At 45.5% G+C, this 17334-nt stretch overlaps 1 protein-coding gene across 3 annotated transcripts in view; it reads right to left on the bottom strand.

Moving 5' to 3' along the window:
• Fam120b (family with sequence similarity 120 member B) overlaps positions 1–17334 on the bottom strand; it is a 69633-nt gene that overhangs the window by 18937 nt on the left and 33362 nt on the right. For all 3 annotated transcript variants that reach the window (XM_077801606.1, XM_077801609.1, XM_077801607.1), the window contains exons 5-6: positions 14486–14658; positions 10859–10951 (exon numbers count right to left, since the gene is read on the bottom strand). In XM_077801606.1, coding sequence (XP_077657732.1) covers positions 10859–10951; positions 14486–14658 — 266 coding nt within the window. The remainder of the gene's footprint in view (positions 1–10858; positions 10952–14485; positions 14659–17334) is intronic.

Genomic DNA, 17334 nt, shown 5'->3' with positions numbered 1-17334 from the left:
GGAAGAGGTCTCAGTCTAGATTGTGTGAGGACACACTGGCAAGAGAAGGCCCATACATGAGAGAGAAAGAGAAGTTCATTCCAACAGATGCCTAAACCCCAACAGAGGAAATCAAGAGAGATGAAAATACAAGGTAACACAACACTTCCTAAAGTTCACAATTCACCAGCAAGTGACTCTAAAGATACTGAAGTGAATGCAATACCAGATAAAGAATTTTAAAAAATGGTTGTGTAAATGACCAATAAATTCCGAGAAAACACACACATACAACTCCATCAATGAAGTCAGTATAGGATATGAACAATAAATTCGATAAGGAGAGATACAGAAATCTTGGAAATGAAAGATAATAATAAATCAAATGAAGTGTTCAGGTTAATGTCTAACAGATCATGCTAAAGACATAATCTCAGAGCTGGAAGACAAAACGCCAACCTTGAACATTCAGACAGTATTAAAGAAAGAAAGAAACCAGACCAGAATATGCAAGAACTCTAGGACAGTAAGAGACCAAACTAAAAATCACTGGAATTGAAGAGGATGATGAAACACAGACTAATGGCATGGATAACCTCTTTAGGGAAATAATAACAGAAAAAAATTTAAACCTTGAGAATGAGATGGACCTCCAGATACAGGAAGCATTCAGAACCCCAAATAGTCACAATCAAAAAAGAACCACTCTGTGATACATTAAAACAAACAAATCAAGAACAGAATTTTAAAGGCCTCGAGAGAAAACATCAGAACACATTTAGAGGCAAGCCAGTCAGAATTATTTCTGATTTCTCAGTAAAAACTCTTAAAGTGGGGCTGAGGCTATAGCTCAGTGGCAGAGTGCTTGCCTAGCATGTGTGAGGCACTAGGTTTGATCCTTAGCACTGCATAAAAACTAAACAAATAAAGGCATGATATCCATCTACAACCATTAAAAAAAATTAAAAAAAAAAAACTATAAAGTGAGGAGGGCTGGAATGCTGGGTTGAAGCTCTGAAAGAAAATAACTGTCAACCAACATTGCTACATCCAGCAAAGATATCCTTCAAAACTGAAGGGAAATAAAAATCTTCCAAGATAAATAGAAACTAAAAGAATTCCTTGCTACTAAGTCAGCACTAAAAAACTTATTTAAAGAAACACTTCAAACAGAATAAAAAAACCTCCAGAGCTCACAAATGACAAATCTTATCTAAAGGGTGGTTAAGCAAATGAGAAACAAAACCAAATTAAACATTAGATATGAATCAAATGATAGGTATTTATACACAGCTCTCTCTAATAAAAATGAATGTAAATTTCAATTCTCCAATTAAAAGACACATTGGCAGAAGGGATTAAAAAACAAGACCCAACTATATGTTATTTTCAAGAGATGCACCTTACAGGTAAAGACCACCACCGGCTGAAAGTAAAAGAATGGAAATTGATATACCATGCAAATGGAGCCCCAAACCAAGCTGGAGTAGCTACTCTCTGACAAAGCAGGCTTCAAGCCAAAATTCCTCAAAAGAGACAAAGAAGGTCACTCCATACTGGCAAAGGGAACAAAAAGATGTAACAATAGTTAATATTTATGCCCCAAACATTGGTGCACTTAGTTACATAAAACAATATTCAAATTAAAGATTCAGACTCCAATACAATAATATTGGGTGGTTTCAACATACTTTTCTCACTGAAAGATAGGTCATCCATACATAAACTCAATGAATAATCTTCAGACTTGAAAAAATATTATAAATCTGACTTAACAGAAGTTAAGTCATCTAAGTTAAGTCTATCTCTCTACTAATAAAATTAGTAATAAAAAGCCTTGCAACAAAGGAAAGTCCAGGACTGAATGGATTCTTAGCTAAATTCTATTAGACCTTTAAAAAAGAACAAATGCCAACATTCCTCAAATTATTCCATAGAATAGAAACTTCAAAATTCATTCAAGCAACATTTTCAAATTCATTCTGTGAAGCCGGTATCAAAAGCATATCAAAACCAGGTAAGAAAACCTCAAGGAAAAAAAAAAACAAACTATGAACCAATATCCCCAATGAAATTATGACGCAAAAATCCTGAATAAAATATTAGCAAATTATAATCAAGACTACATTAAGAAGATTGATTATCATAACCATTTGGTTTTAACCGAGAAATGCAAAGATGGTTTAACAAACGCAAATCAATAAATTAATGCATCACATAAATACAATTAAGAAGAAAAATCAATTATCTCAAAATCAGCCTCCACTCATGATAAAAACACTGAAACAACTAGGGACAGAAGAAACTCACCTCAACATCATAAAGCTATATATGACAAACCCAAAGCCAACAACACAGCAAATGAGGTAAAACTAAAAGCATTTCCTTTAAAATCTGGAACAAGACAAGGATGTCCACTCCATCCATTCCTATTCAATATAGTATTAAAAATTCTAGCCAGAGCAATTAGGCAAGAGAAGGGGCGAAAAAAAGGATAAAAATAGAAAAAGAAGCAGTTAAATCATCACTGTTTTCAGATGACATGATCTGATAATTAGAAGATCCAAAATGTTCCACCAGAAGACTGCTAGAGCAATATGCAAATTCAGCAAAGTAGCAGGTTACAAAATCAACCACTGAGCTACATCCCCAGCCCTTCTTGGTTTTTGAGATCAGGTCTCACTAAATGGTGGAGGTTTCGATCCTCCTGCCTTAGCCTCCCAAGTTACTGGGATCGCAGATACACACCACTGCCAACTGACAATTCTGTTAACATTCTTGCCCTCCCTCTCCAACTCAAACTTCAACTCCACTGTCCCAGTTCATGTCCCCACAGGCCCTTGCATGCCCAGCTCGGCTCCAGCCTCTGGTGACACATGCCCAACACGCAGTCCCCAGAGTCCTCTCACTTTCCTGCATGAAGCTCTGAATGGCCCCAGCCCCAGGACAGGCTCTGCTCTTCCATGTGCCTGCAACTCCATGAACCCTAGGCTTCCTCTCTACAAACTGAACCATGAAACATACTATTCAGAGTCGCCCACCTGCGGCTCCCAAACCTCCATGGAGTTTCTCCGCCCTGTTTTCTGAAACATCCCTGATTCCCTGAATGTTGCGTACATTCAGAAAGCCAGGCCAGGAGCCACGGCCCTGTGGCACCCACTTAGCCAAGACAGGTGCCATCGCTGCTTCTCTGCCTCCTGCAGTTTTCACATTAAACTCATTTCTTCCTGGCAATTCTGAGAAGTGATATGGAATCCCATCCTAAGCAGGCTAAGGAAAGACAGTTTCCAGGAATGCAAGGTGGCTATTGGTGGCAGGACAGGAGAGGCACAAAGCCCCTACAAGTCAGAGACCACACCAGAGACAAGCTCCACCTCGTGAGGCCACAACACGAAGGTCTTATTTTCTTGTCCAAGTAAATTTTATTATTTTTGGCAATGAACTCCCATTTTTTTCAAAGTTTTTGCTTTCAGAAGGTTACTTATTTAGTGTGATTGTTTAAAAATCTATAATAATCATGATATTTGATAAACTCCAACACATTTCACATACTGGGTCTTTCAAAAATTTGTCTTGCTGCAGATGGTGGCACATGCCTGTCAATCCAGTGACTTGGAAGGCTGAGGCAGGAGGGTCCCAGCCTCAGCAACTTAGCAAGACTCTTGTCTCAAACTTGAAAAAAAAAAAAAGAAAGAAAGAAAGAAAGAAAAAGAAAAAGAGCTGGGGCTCAATGGTAAAGCACCCCTGGCTTTGATCACAGTACCAAAAAACAAAACAACAACAACAAAAAAACCCAACAACAACAACAAGTTTACCTTAAGACCCATTTTAGTGAACAAATTTTCATGCAGTAAAAAAATATATTACTTAAGGAAGAGGGTGGGCATCTCCCCCTGGGAATCACACCATAGTGTCTAAGTAGTGCACATACATTCTCAAAATTGTGTTTATAATTTGTATTTAAATAATGAATGTGTCCATAACATAATGTGTCAGAATATAAAACTAAAATTAAAAAATGTTAAAGATTTATATAAAAGCAAACAAAAAACCCAAACTAATTATTAAGTTTGAGACTTTGTCATCGGCTCACCTAACCTGAACGGTCATCTTCTCTGCTTACACATCAGTTCTGTAGCACTTCCAAGGCATTCTGGTTCTGTCAGCATAGACCGGAAGCTCCCTGGCTAAAGCCTGATCCCAGTGGGCCAGGATCAGGAACTTCCGTCCTAGGCCACTACTCCACCACCAATCCACTCACCACGCAGCACATCTGTGGGAGCCTAGCCTGGAATGTCCAGTCTCCAGATCCACACTGTGCAGGCCCACACCCGTCTGGCCACAGGCTCAGGGTTGTGGGGCTTCGCCTTGGGTAGAATTATGCCTATGCTCTAATTAGTTACGCATGACAGTAAAATGCATTTTGACACATCATACATAATGGAGTATAATTTCTCATTCTTCTGTTATATATGATGTGAATTATACTGGTTGTATAGTCATAATATACACTCATTGATTCTAAAATGAGTTAAGAATTTTAGCACTACTTTTTAAATGAACATGACTTACATGTGAGTACAGAAATTTTGGGGGGGTCAGAAGCAGAACACTGTGAACTGTTTGTATCCTTGTTGTTTGCAATCTCGCCCCAACCGACGGCATCGGGAGAGGCCCTCCCCAGACACCAAACCCGTGGGTGTCTCACTTGGGATTTAAGTCTTCAAAACTGTGAGAAATGAAATGTTTGTGGTTTAAGCAACTCTGTCCACAGAAGTTTGTTGTGGCTACCCAAAATGACACACATCTATTGTTTCATTCCTCCAGTTTTATTTAACGGTAATAAAAGAAAGCACTTGGGGCTGGGGATGTGGCTCAAGCGGTAGCGCGCTCGCCTTGCTACCTCGTGCGGCCCGGGTTCGATCCTCAGCACCACATACAAACAAAGATGTTGTGTCCGCCAATAACTAATAAATAAATAAATATTAAAAAAAAAAAAAGAAAGCACTTTTCTAAATGCCTCTTAAGTACATGTTTAGACAATTCTGATTGTGCTGATGTTTTGGGGTTTATTCAGGAAAGCACTACTCTGAGGGTTTGATTAATGTACTCCCCAAGTATTTTGGTTCTATCCACAGAACTTCAGGGTTCACCGACCAGAGCAGCACTAGGAGGGATCTTCACACAGAAGGGTCATAGGCATGCCTTCTACACACAACATCCTTGAGAATCATTCAGAGGTGCTGTAGAAGGAATGAAACCCAGACCCTAGCCTCTTCCTCATTTCCCACAGCACCAGTACCTAGACCCTGAGCTAATGTTTCCACCAAACTGGGTTGCAGAGCCTCCTGTCTGTGAGATTGAGGAGCTGGGCAAGGTAGTCTGGCATCCTACTATGCCAGCAGTACTGCAACTTAGGTACTTGACAGGAATAAGGCAATCTGGAGGAACAGAGCATCCACAGGTGGCAGAGCCACATCCTCAGTGCCTGTGGACTTCTGAATCAGGTTCTATTGTACAACTGGGTGGAGCAGAACTCAAGAGTTAGGAACTCAAATTCACAGCGCTCTGTCCTCCTGGGAACCACTACAAGATGCAGAGCTCTTGATGACTTCTTTTCTACCAGCAAAACAAGATGAGACTCATTCACCTCAAAAGAATGACATCAGAACTAACCACAGAAGACCTCAGAAACATCATAAACTTGCCCACCTCATGCAGGGACTCAAGGTGTCCTGGGGTGTGTTTGGCTGGTAGATCCCATTCCAGGACGTGGGTACACTCCTGCCCTTCTGCAATCCCTGAGCCTGCTGTCCTACCTGCTCACATGAGCCAGGAACCAGCATATCTGCAAGAGCACAAGGCTCCTTCACAGTGTCTCAACTCTGCATCCCAGACAAAACAGCACAATGAATGAGAATTGCTGAGTGCCATAAAACTTGATTTCAGGTACTGAAACGTTCATTTAATGTAATTTTCACATCATGATGTATCATTCTTCTTTTGACTTCTCCCTTACCATTTAAAAATGTATGGTGTGGGCAGGTTCTACTTCATGCTTTCTCTGTCAGGGCCTAAATGTGGATACAGCACTTAAAGGAAAAAAGCCCCTATCAGAAATGACCCCAAGCTCCTGGTGTCAGGCTGAGAAAGACCTGTGGGGCTCTGTGTATCACATCCACAACCAACAGGACTAAAGGCAGAACAAGGCCGGAATCACTGTTCACTGATGTGTTTATTTCAACAAATTACCTATTTGCTGGTAAATAGCAAAATGCTTTTCAACAGCATGCAATGACAGGAAACTCCTCGCATCCATGGTCCTTTGGTCTCCTGCAAATCCTACACCTCAGTGGGCTCAGCACAGCCCCCGCGCCCCATGCATCTCAGAGCACGATCTTCTCTGATTCTCCTCACCCACCTTCCTATCTGATGGGCAGGTGGCCAAGAGTCCTGGGAAGTGTTCCCTTGTGCCCTCCCCACTCCAGTAGGTTCCAGTGGGGTGGCCACCCAAGTCACACCCTTTCCCCATCGCCCCTCTCCCTTTGGGCAAGTGAGACAGTGTGGCAGTCCCCCATCCCACATCACAGGGTTGCTTTGGGGGCACTCTGCATCCTACCAGTCTTTGGGCAGCAGAACCTGACTCAGTGGTTGCAACACAGTACCCCTCCTAACCAGTGGAGAAAGACTCGATTGTATCTCAAGCCTGGACTCTGGACCTGTCACTGAAAGGTTGCGTTCTACACATCTCCATTTTCTTTCCTGGTTTCTTTCTTTCTCTCTCTTTAATTGATTTAGCCCCCAGGATGTTCCCCCAGATTTCAGCAAACACATCGCTGCCCCTCACTGGAAGCAGCCCTCTGACTGGGTGGCATGCCTTCGTTCTCCCACAGGGCCCCCTGAAGTCAAGACGGACCTCCTCCACGACCCTGCTAGGCTTGGAAAGTCATCTCCTTTCACAACCCAGCTAGGAGAGCCAGCTCCACTGCTTAGCCAACAACTCTCTGAGATAAATCCTTCCCAGGAGCCCTCTGTCCCTCAGGGGACTCACAGGGGTCATGGCCCAGTGTCTGAATCACTGAAAACACTGTTCACAATCACTTTTTTCAGACATTATTTGAAAACAGGAACAAAATATAAAGGTAAGGTCCAAGATCCACCTCTAGTTTTAAAAGGCCAAGGATGCAGCACCCAGGCCACCACAGATGCCCACGTGGCGTGGCAAGGCAAGGATGTGAGATCAGGCAGTAAATAGATCCCAACTCTCCCACCCACTATCTCGGAAAGCCCCAGGTATCACCCGCACCCACGTCCTCAACTCACAGATGCAGCTGTGCAGACCCACACCTCCCCTGGCTTTGCTTTATGATACCTGGTCTCAAAATCCGGATGGCCTTGCAGTGCTCACGGCTTCTCTCACATGAAGGTGCTGAAATTAGAAGAGGCAGCCTCCAGAGAGGAAGCACAGGACATAGGCAGAATGTGGTGCTCAGCCAACACGGATCCTGGCAGCAGGGGTGAGCGGCCACAGGGCACATGTTCTTCTCCCTCCCTTGACACCATCAACACCAGAGCCCTAACTGGCTTTCCAACCTAGGAGCCCACCAAGCCCACCCCAATCATTCCAGGTATCCACACCCACATGTGCCCAGGGGCTCCTGGCTTCACCAAGCTGACAGACCTGCAGCACTTCCATGCAACGGAGTGGGTGTCTCCAGAGGGAGGAAGGGCACTCTCCTCTGACTTTCTGGGGTCCCAGGGCCAGTGCCACCCCCGCAATCAGCTCTTCCAAGGGTACTGCTGGGAACCCCACAGGGAAGGTCAGGGAACGTTTGCAAAGGCAGCTCCATGCAGCACTACATGCAATTAAACAGCCACACGACTGGGCCAGATGCACACCGCCCATCTCAGGAACTGCTGGTGTACTTTCAGTTGCAGAGGATAATGTTTGTTGGCAGTGTACTGGGTACTGAAAATAACCAGGAGCCAAACATGGGCCCCTTCCTTCCAAGAGGCCACAGTCTGGCAGAGGAAGGCATTTGGTTCACTGTCTTGACCTAGGATCCCACAGAGCAACCAGCCCAGGACATGCTCCAGACCCACCTTGTGGGAGGTGTGTGTGTGGAGGGGGCAGCACGCACCCTCAGAGCAAGAGCTGCACTTAACAGAGAAGTAGAAAGACAGCACAGGCTCAGCAGAGGAAACCCCAGAGGTGCAGAGACCGGGTGCCTACTTGAGTGGCATCGAGGGGCTTTTAACTTCTGCCTTGGTGGTTCTGTGCAAGGGGGAGCAGGATTTTCACTAGAAGGAACTGAAGGAGAAATGAAGGAGAGAGGGAATATACACCCATGTCGCAGAGCTGGCCTGATGACCAGAGAGGCCCAGGAGTGGAAGCAACGCTGGAGGAGAACACCATCCTAAGTTGAAGACACTAGGGTTTTCCAGCCAGGAGGCAGAACCAGCAGAAGAGATGAGGGTAGGATGAACACAGAGGACAGTCGCGAGAGGGACCGAGCCCCAGGACCTTGATGAGAGGCCCCAAGGGCTGAGCCCAGCCCTGTCACTTTGGAGAGAATAGTGGAGATGACATATTTTAAGAGATCTTCCAAATCATTCCTAGAATCTTTACAGCCCAAATTATCAGAGTGTGAAAGTTTCAAATGTGTGTGAATCATGGGAGATTTTCAACTCACCTAACAGAGATTCCCAACAACAAAGGTTCAAGAGTTTGGTGCAAGCTGGGAGAATGCCTGGTTCGGAGGGCTACAAACTGTCGCAGCAAAGTTGGTGTCAGGTGACTGCTGAGCACACAGGGCCCTAGGTGAAGGCCTACAGAACCACCACTGGTGATGTGCCAGCCTGGACAGGTCAGCACACAGCTCCCTGCTTCTCCATGCTCCTCTCTGCCCTCAGAGTACCCAGGGCTGAAGGGACTCTGCTCCACACCCATGAGCAGTGGGGGACCGCCTGGGCTCCAGCGCTCGCCCTGGGAGTCCTGGGACCACCTTGCAGAAGCAGCCCATGCCCACAAGCCACTTTTCACCAGGGCACAGCTTGGACTTTGTGAAAGAATTTCTCTGAACATCAACTAATGTTTTTTTCTTTTAATTCCCCAATCAAAATATGACCAAGAACTTCTTAAGGAGTGGCCATGCAAAGGTGGCTAGCCTCTTGGAGACCCCAGCTCACTGAGCTCTCAGTGTGAAAAAAAGATCCAGAAGTTTTCAGCTTGGGGAGTCTTCTACTTGACAAGAAATGGGGGACAAAGCTCCAGGGGGTGGGGGCATTCTTGTACAGAGTTCCATAGAGACGACAGGAGGGCAGAAAAAGCTGGAGTTCTGCTGGTCCTCCAGGGGCCACAGGGAAGTTTAGATGGCCACTGAACCCCAGGCCAGGCAAAGGCTCAAGAGGCATCCCAGAGTGTGGACGCCAGGGCTGGCCCCAGTGAGGCTATATCTAAACCATCACAGACCTGTTTTACAGAGGAATTTATTCTGACCAAACATCAGATTGTTACAAAGCACTGTGGGGTGGACAGGGTGGCTATCACCCCCTTTTAAATTCTGAGACAGCAGGTAGCCCACTTGAGTTAGAAGTTACAACGTGAACCAGCACTCATGGCTCCTCCCACTTCACAAAGTGAGTGAGCATTAAACACCAGTGTCCACAGCATTTATGTCGGGGCACACGAAGACACTGCCCAGCTAGGGGACCTGAGCCAGCCACTCCTTGGCCCTGGCAGAGCTCTCCTCAGGGTCCAAGACCCAAGCTCCTGTCCTCCAGGCATCTGAAGAAGGGAATTCTTGGTATCTGTTCTTACAACTCTGTGCATAAGTAACTTACTTAATTTGAGTAAAGACAATTACTCAAACTCTAAAACATTGGCGTGTGCACATGCTTGTTTTCACACAGGCTGTCATCCACCATGTGACCCTACTAAAGGGTGAAACACAGGCATATCCCCAGAATTATGAGCCAGAAGCCCATGAGGCCAGTCACACTGGCAACCTGCAGACCAGAAGGTGTGGGCTGACCTTCCAAGGGAAGCTCATGTTCCTCCTCAGGCCCAACAGCAGTGTCCCAGCATTCGCAGGACTGTCCTTCACACAGCATGGAAAAAGCCATGTTCTGTTCTCTGCTAAATGGAAATACTCCTTTCTCTTTCTTTCTCCTGGTTTTCCTTATATAATTACTGCAGCTCAGGACTTGTATTTCTTGATTTCCTATCTTGGGTATTTCTACATGTGTAAACAAATGGGTGAATAATCGTCCTTCAGCACCTGCAGAGGACTGGCCCCAGTGCTCCCCAGAAACCAAGCCTGTGGATGGTCAAGTCCACGCATGAGATTATGTATCATTGTGTATGTTCTGCTCCCATGTCCCCACCCCTGTGTGCTTTCAATCATTTCTGGATCATATATAACATCTAACACAGTATTAATGTTACAAAAATAGTTGCTGCACTGCATTGTTTAATGCAGTGAGTAGTGACAAGGAAAAGTGTGCACATGTTCAGTCCACACATATGCACACACATGCAGCATGCACATAGAGGTACAGAACAGGTGCTACTTCCCCACAGTAATGCTAACCAAGAGTTCAGTAAGCTCTTCTCCAAAATCATGAGACCATCGGGCCAGGGCCGAGAACCATCGGCCTCGGACCTGGAACTCAGGAGCACCATCAGCATCTGGCCTGGGGCCCATCTCAGAGCCACGCAGCAGGAAGACAAGCTACTGCCTGAGAAGAGCCCTCGGCACATACAACTTCTAATCCTGTCAATGGAATACCACTGCAGTGGAAAGGGATGGAAGCACACAGCCTCTGGTCACAGAGTGGCCATCTCAAGACCGGGGCACCTGGCTGGTGGGGTCTGTACCTGCAGGTCCACAAGCTGGGCGGTTGATTTTCCCTGGAGGCACAAGGCCTGGGCAACAAATGCATGCAGATCCTCCAGGCAGAGTGTGTCCACCTGAAAGCAACAGAAAAGGTCTGCATTAGGTCACAAGAAAAATCCAAGGCTTCTGTAGTTGACCTGAGTCACTGAACATGGGCATGCCACGTATACATAGAAACACAAGTGGGAACACATGTGGGCACACAATGCTTCTTAAGCTGGGGAAGCAATAAGGCCTGCCTGTGGGAAAGCACATACCCAACCCCCGGCTCAAAGCCTCTGGTGTCCTCAGCTGTGCACATGACTCAGGTTAAGCTGGACAGGGGAAGCTGGATTTCCAGTAAGGTCTGACTCCTCTCTAGCCAGGAAGAAAGGCTCAGATTGCCTGGGAGTGATCAGGAGGTGCCAACCAAGTCGAGTCTTAGAACAATACGGCGAGCACTTTGGGCACACACCACAGAGCAGACCACACAGGCTCTCCAGACAGCACCCACAGCTAGGCAGAGTTGGGGTGGCAGGAGGGGCACATCCACCTCCGACAACCTAAATGGAGCTGTGTTCTTGCCAGAGTCCCACAGCATGAACCCTCTCATTTTTTGTGGATTCAAAAGGGCTGACAGAAATACAGAGAAGAGACAGAGAAACAAGGGAAAGAGACAGAGTGGGAAAGCTGAGTCTCAAGTGAGCTGTGGTGATGAAGAAGCCGGAAGAGCAGAGACAGACTGTGCCTCTGCCTCTCTCTCCTACCTCGCACACACCTGAGACTGCCACTGTCCTCGTGGCCACTGCACTACCCAGTTACCCCCGACTCCACTACTACACAAGAACGCAAGGGCTTTTTCCAGATGGACAGCAGCACAATGTGGCACGTGCAGGCTAGGGGGAAGAAGCACAACAGTGAACTTAGGAGTCCTGGGTCCCCCATCCCTTCTGAGTAATAAATGCTGGCATGTCCACTCCCAGCAAAGGGGCCCACTGTAACTTTGAGAGACCATCTATTAGGGAATCCTGCTGACCCTGGCCATGAGACACCACTGGAAAGACACCAACCACATGGAGCTTCGAGTATGTGCCACACCACCCAGGCAGATAGGCTCTCACCAAGATCGGGCATGTTCCATGTTTACTCCAAAGTGCTGTCACCTTTACACTAAGGACAGTGATGTAAATTATTTCAGGAAATCAGCTGCATATGTACAGTATTCATGACCAGGAAAAAGGATGTCAATCTTAGAAGCAAGACCAAGCATGAACTCCCATATCTCTGCTCAGACTGAGGTTGGCTGCAATCCCCCCTCTCGCCATTGTTGCTCCGACAGGCTCTTCTTCACCACCAGCCTCTGAGAAGGGCACTGCTCTGTAACGCATGGAGACTCCTCACAGTCTGCGCTGGGAAGTCCGACCTCCTGTTGTCGGCAGTGGTTTTCATTAGCGCACCTTATGTAGTAGCTGCTCCACTGCAAACCGCTCATCTGCCACCACCTCATGAGTCCTGGTCTTCTGTCATTGCTGTTAACTTGAAGGTTTGCCCAAACAAGAAGAGTGAGTTCCTCTACAGCTTCCATACACTGTACAGCGTGCAGGTTCATCCCACACTGCATAGCAAAACACCAAACTGAAGTGTAACTACACAAAACTAATATTTTCACAAATGTACCTTTGTGGCTTCCTATTCTGAGAATCATCATCCCTATAACTGGAAGCACAGCACCTTTCCACCCTCAAGGACACCCTGTGGAAAGTTCCTCTGCAACCAAACTGACATATCCACTTGCGCCAAGAGAGGTCATGGTCAGGACAGGGTGGAATCCTCGTCTCCCTGCTGCCTTGTTCCAAGTCTCTATGAAGTGGACATGATGCTAAGCTCAGGGATGCTGGGCTCTTCCTGCCTGCACAATGAAGGGGAGCACAGGAGAGCTGTCGCGTGACCAGAGATGGATCACAAAGCCATCTCCACTGAGGGAAAAGGCGCTCAACGTGCCCATCCCAAGGGTGCCGATGCATGCCACTCCACTGCACACAGTACTGCCAGCAAAGCACTCATTGTTAAGGGTGAGAAAAGTCCACTCTCTGGCTATCCACTGCTTCCCAGTTTTCACTACGTCTCAAATTCAACCATAGATATATGAAGATAAATGAAAAATGGATGAAAAAAAGTAACCAATGATATACTGATGGACAGTTAACGCGCATACCAAAGAAATTTTAACACTTAAATATTATAAAATTCCTGACATCTATATAAATTTATGCTTTTCTATCTTGTACAAAGAAGTATTCTACTCAATCCAGTAACAAAAACTAAAGTTTCTACTAGTATATGCTATAAAACCAGTAACACAAGATCTGTCTAAACACATCCTGTTTTTACAAAATGGTAGCTACAGAATGGGCAGAGAACACTTAAAAAAGAAAGTCGGTGTACAGGTACAATTCCACAATCGGGGAGTTTTTCAAAGGTAACCAATAACTGAATGACATTTCACTCTACACAACTAGAAGCTGAACGATACATGCCAGAGCAGACCCACCCCAGAGGGAGGGCAACAGGGAGATGGGGCCTGACGTTCACAGGGCTGGGACCGTCCTGACGGCTGTAGGAGAGACACACACCACAAGCAGGAATGATGTTTCTGAAGTGTGGGAAGCAGACAGCTTTAACAAGTGTCCAACATGATCACAAATATGGGGGGAAAAAAAAAAAACAAAAAAATGCCTTTTAATTGGCTTTTATGATTTTCTTACATAAACTAAGTGTAAGACTACTGAAAAACAAACAGACCAACTTGCTGAGTGACACTAACATGAAGGATCTGGCACTGCAATTCTTACGGCGCAGTCCATAGCCAGGGCCACATGAGTTTCTTAAGGCAGGAGAACATCAGTGACAAGAATAGCGAGGACATCAGTGGACATCTTACAGGGCACGACTGCAAAACGTCTCACGTACTCTAGAATATGGTTTTCAATCACCCCAGAAGGCAGCTATTGCTATTATCTCGTTTGCAGATTGGAAAAGGAAGTCATATACTCAGTAAACATTTTTGGATAAAGGAATGGACATGACCTGAGGAAGCTGCAGGGACTGCCCAAAGGCAGAGCAACCAAGGGAGAAGCCAGCCACTTTCACCCACCACTCTATGGGACCCAGGAGCAGAAGGGACATAGAAGCAGAAGCCACCTACTAACCACAGGAGGACTAAGGGCAGGGATGACAGCCTGAGACAGTGAAACCAAAGCACCTCACCTTTCCAAAGCTTCTGACTAACATGTACCATAACTCCTGAGTTTAGAGCAGAGACAGCCCTTGGTCACATCCGAGCACAAAGCCTTTTTTTTTTTTTAGATGTTGATAGACCTTTATTTTATTCATTTACTTATATGTGGAGCTGAGAATTGAACCCAGTGCCTCATACAGACTAGGCAAGAACTCTTATCACTGAGCACAACCCCAGCCCTCACAGAGCCTCCTTCTTCCATGAGCAACTCAGTCAGTGTTCCATGGAAGAGACACTGGGAAAAGATACCCCAGGGACAGTCATAGCACCCCAGGAAAAATGGGCCAGAATGAAGATCAGCTTCAGACACAGCAACAAAACTTAGTGTTACCTGGACAAAGAGGTAGATCAAGAGGCAGCACAGAGCTCTCAATGGGCTTTCGACAGCCAGCAGCTCATCTCTTGAAGAGGAGAGGTTGAAACAGGCTAGGAGTGCATCCAAACGCCGGGCCTGCACTGCTGGCTCTTGGTTTAGCCACAGTGATTTCAGACTGGGTGTTCCCCCTAATTTAAAAAAAAAAAAAAAAAAAAGCCTTCTTACTCTTTTTATTTGCAGCACCAAACTACTAACAAGCTTCCTCTGGAAACTCAGCAAGTGCAAACATCTCTTCCTTCATTCTATACTTGAGGCCTCAAACCTTAAAAGAAACTGGAACATAAATATGAACACAGCTTCCCAGTTTTAAAAGAGAACAACACCTGAAGGGTCAGTACACACATTTCACTGAAAACCTTCTTCTGTGGGAAGCTGGGACTCTAGCTCCCACTGTTGGAAATGCTTCTGAAAACAGACTCCACTGGGCAATTCCAGGGTGTGACAAGGGGCGCCACCCTGTGGTGGCACACCTCTGGGTGTGCTGTGAGGGGTGCAAGAGAACCGGCTGCAGGACCACTGGATGTGTTTTCCTGGGATCTGTGGGGACGTTCTGCTCAGGGGAGGTGCGCCAGGGATTCTACAAGCCAGGAGGTGGGCATCTCAACCTCACGCTTCAGAAAGCACTGCCCTAAACTTCAGAAAAATTCCTAAAAAACTGATTTTTAGTGTTCCATTTCTGTACTTTACACATACATTTCTTTAAAAGTCAAAAGAAAAACCCTTCATCTACTTAAGTAAGGAAAAGCAGCAGTGAATGTGGGGAAGACACAGCAGACATGGGCAGCTCCACCCTGAGCAAACGAGAAGGTGCCGCCATGAGACTGGTGGAGGGTAAAACCTCTCCATGATGCTCAGCAGCTCTGACATCCTGTCAGGCCGCTGCCACACAACATATGCCAAAAGCACAGGGACGGCTGGGGTAAGAGTTCCCACGTGTGGGGCTGGGATTGTGGCTCAGCGGTAGAGCGCTCGCCTAGCACGGGTGGGACCCGGGTCCGATCCTCAGCACCACATAAAAATAAAGGCATTGTGTTGTGTCCATCTATACCTAAAAAAATAAATACTCTTAAAAATATATATAAATTTAATTTAAAAATTTATATCCCCCAAAAAATGAAAATAAAATTTGAAAAATGCCTAATAGGCTATGGATAGGTGGTTGTAGACAAGTTCCTAAATGTCCAGACAAGGAAATATGTGTTTACCAAGAAACAAGAGCGGCTAACCAAAAGGCACCAGAACCCAGGGTCTCAGAAGGAAGTCTTCACTCTCTTTTGTCCCTTGAACCATCCAGTGTTCTCAGGGGTACTTCTCCCACCGTCAGAAGTGAGGCACTCACATGTGCTAGGCGAGCGCTCTACCACTGAGCCACAACCCCAGCTCCAAGGTCACCTCAAGGACAGGAAACTCAGGCAGCGCTCAGTTGAGGGCAGCACTGCTGTCAGCCTGGCATGGCCACGAGCAGAACAGGAGGCAGCAAAGCACCCTGCAAGCTCTCCTGATGGGGAAGGAAAGGTCAGTCTGCAGGATCCCACAACTGCTACCCAATACCACACCACCAAGAACACCTGTGATGGGGAACAGACACTCTGCCTGCCCCTCTAGTTCAAAAACCACTCCACAATATTCGTCATGCCTATTAAAAAGCATTAAATTGTTAAAATCTTTTCTTTTTTACTGATTGTTATCAACATAACTATAAACAAAGAGCCACACAAGTTCCCAGTCATATTTTTAGCTTTCTAGCTATGGAACACACACGTGTCTGAGCCGAGGCCTTTGGGGACAGCAGAGGCAGCAGGCCATGGTCCATGGCACTGCACACACCATCTGCAGCTCCAGATGCCAGGCAGAATGCTTTCAAGACCACCAAAAGGATTTTTTCCAATACTCACCTGATTTCTAGAGTTTATATACAGCAGACTTTAAAATTAACACATGATATGATGAACAGCCAAACATTCTAATTTGAATCATGAAGAAAACTGTAATAAGCCATTTCCATGTAACTTTTGGAAAGATACCATAAGATGGAAGTTATACGTACAACAAAGCACTCTTGGAAAATCATTTTGGCTACCCTATAAAAAATTCTTCTTAATGTAAAATCAAATGTCAATGTGCTTTAATCTATTTTTGTGATAACTTCTTTTTTAGGGTTGAGTCTATCACAGCTAAACAACTAAACAAAAAAGGAAATATGCCTTACAATAACTTTTCTCAACATTTCTCCTGGTATAATTTCACTTATTAAAAAAACTACTTACAGGGCTTGGATCCATATTTGGTAATATACACTCATGGAATGTAAAGTGGCAATGCCAAAGAATTAGCATATGAAAATAGAGTATCAAAATTTTAGAAAAAATATTTGTTTCTGAAATAATGACATGGGCTACTAAATATAAATTCTAAAACCCACCCTTCCTTCTCCAGAGCTATCAATACGCAGGACACAGCCCAACTGCTGGGTGCCCCGACTGTGTTCATATATTGAGAATTGTGCAGAGAAAGGTTGATGTTGGGATTCACTTCAGCTGGTTTTTCATGACCTTTGTTTTTCCTTCCTTTTCACAAAGCTCTAAGGCATTGGCCATGAAAAGAAAACTTACTTTTCCAGATCCAACCAGTCTCCTTGATCTCCCCTTTCTAGTACTGTCCCTAGAAAAAATATATTTCTGAAGACACGAGCTTATTCAAGCAGAACATCAGGAACCCTACCTTGTAAATTCAGAGGTGCTTTCAGCACCCAGAGGCAGGCAGGGCACGGGGCAGCAGTGGCCTCTGATCACAGCCTCGCGTTT

Source organism: Urocitellus parryii, chromosome 8 (genome assembly GCF_045843805.1).
Source record: "Urocitellus parryii isolate mUroPar1 chromosome 8, mUroPar1.hap1, whole genome shotgun sequence".
Taxonomy (NCBI): Eukaryota; Metazoa; Chordata; class Mammalia; order Rodentia; family Sciuridae; genus Urocitellus; species Urocitellus parryii.
Note: the sequence above shows the minus strand (reverse complement) of the source record. Positions and strands in the feature narration are given on the sequence as shown.